Here is a 370-nt window from a genome sequence, read left to right on the forward strand (position 1 = left end):
CTGTAATTCAAGATGGTTAACATCCCAAAGACCCGTAAGACTTTCTGTAAGGGTAAGAAGTGTAAGAAGCACACCCTCCACAAGGTTACTCAATACAAGACTGGTAAGGCTTCTCTCTTTGCTCAAGGTAAGAGACGTTATGACCGTAAGCAAAGTGGTTTTGGTGGTCAAACCAAGCCAGTTTTCCACAAGAAGGCTAAGACTACTAAGAAGATTGTTCTTCGTTTAGAATGTACCGTCTGTAAGTACAAGCAACAAATTGCCATTAAGAGATGCAAGCACTTCGAATTAGGTGGTGAAAAGAAGACTAAGGGTGCTGCCCTCCAATTCTAAGTTATTTTGTATACAAATAATTTTGATATTGAAATCC

The 370-nt window shown here is 39.5% G+C and overlaps 1 protein-coding gene across 1 annotated transcript; it reads left to right on the plus strand.

Moving 5' to 3' along the window:
* Positions 1-12: 12 nt before the first annotated feature.
* Positions 13-333, plus strand: LOC110440639 (60S ribosomal protein L44). Its single transcript, XM_021483806.1, has one exon. It carries the CDS (start codon positions 13-15, stop codon positions 331-333), a length of 321 nt encoding a protein of 106 aa, XP_021339481.1.
* The last annotated feature ends 37 nt before the right edge of the window (positions 334-370 follow it).

Source organism: Mizuhopecten yessoensis, unplaced genomic scaffold, assembly GCF_002113885.1.
Source record: "Mizuhopecten yessoensis strain PY_sf001 unplaced genomic scaffold, ASM211388v2 scaffold658309, whole genome shotgun sequence".
In the NCBI taxonomy this organism is placed as follows: domain Eukaryota; kingdom Metazoa; phylum Mollusca; class Bivalvia; order Pectinida; family Pectinidae; genus Mizuhopecten; species Mizuhopecten yessoensis.

Excerpts from the sequence above, each read along its gene's own strand:
- LOC110440639 (XM_021483806.1), top strand. The coding sequence starts at position 13 with ATGGTTAACATCCCAAAGACCCGTAAGACTTTCTGTAAGGGTAAGAAG.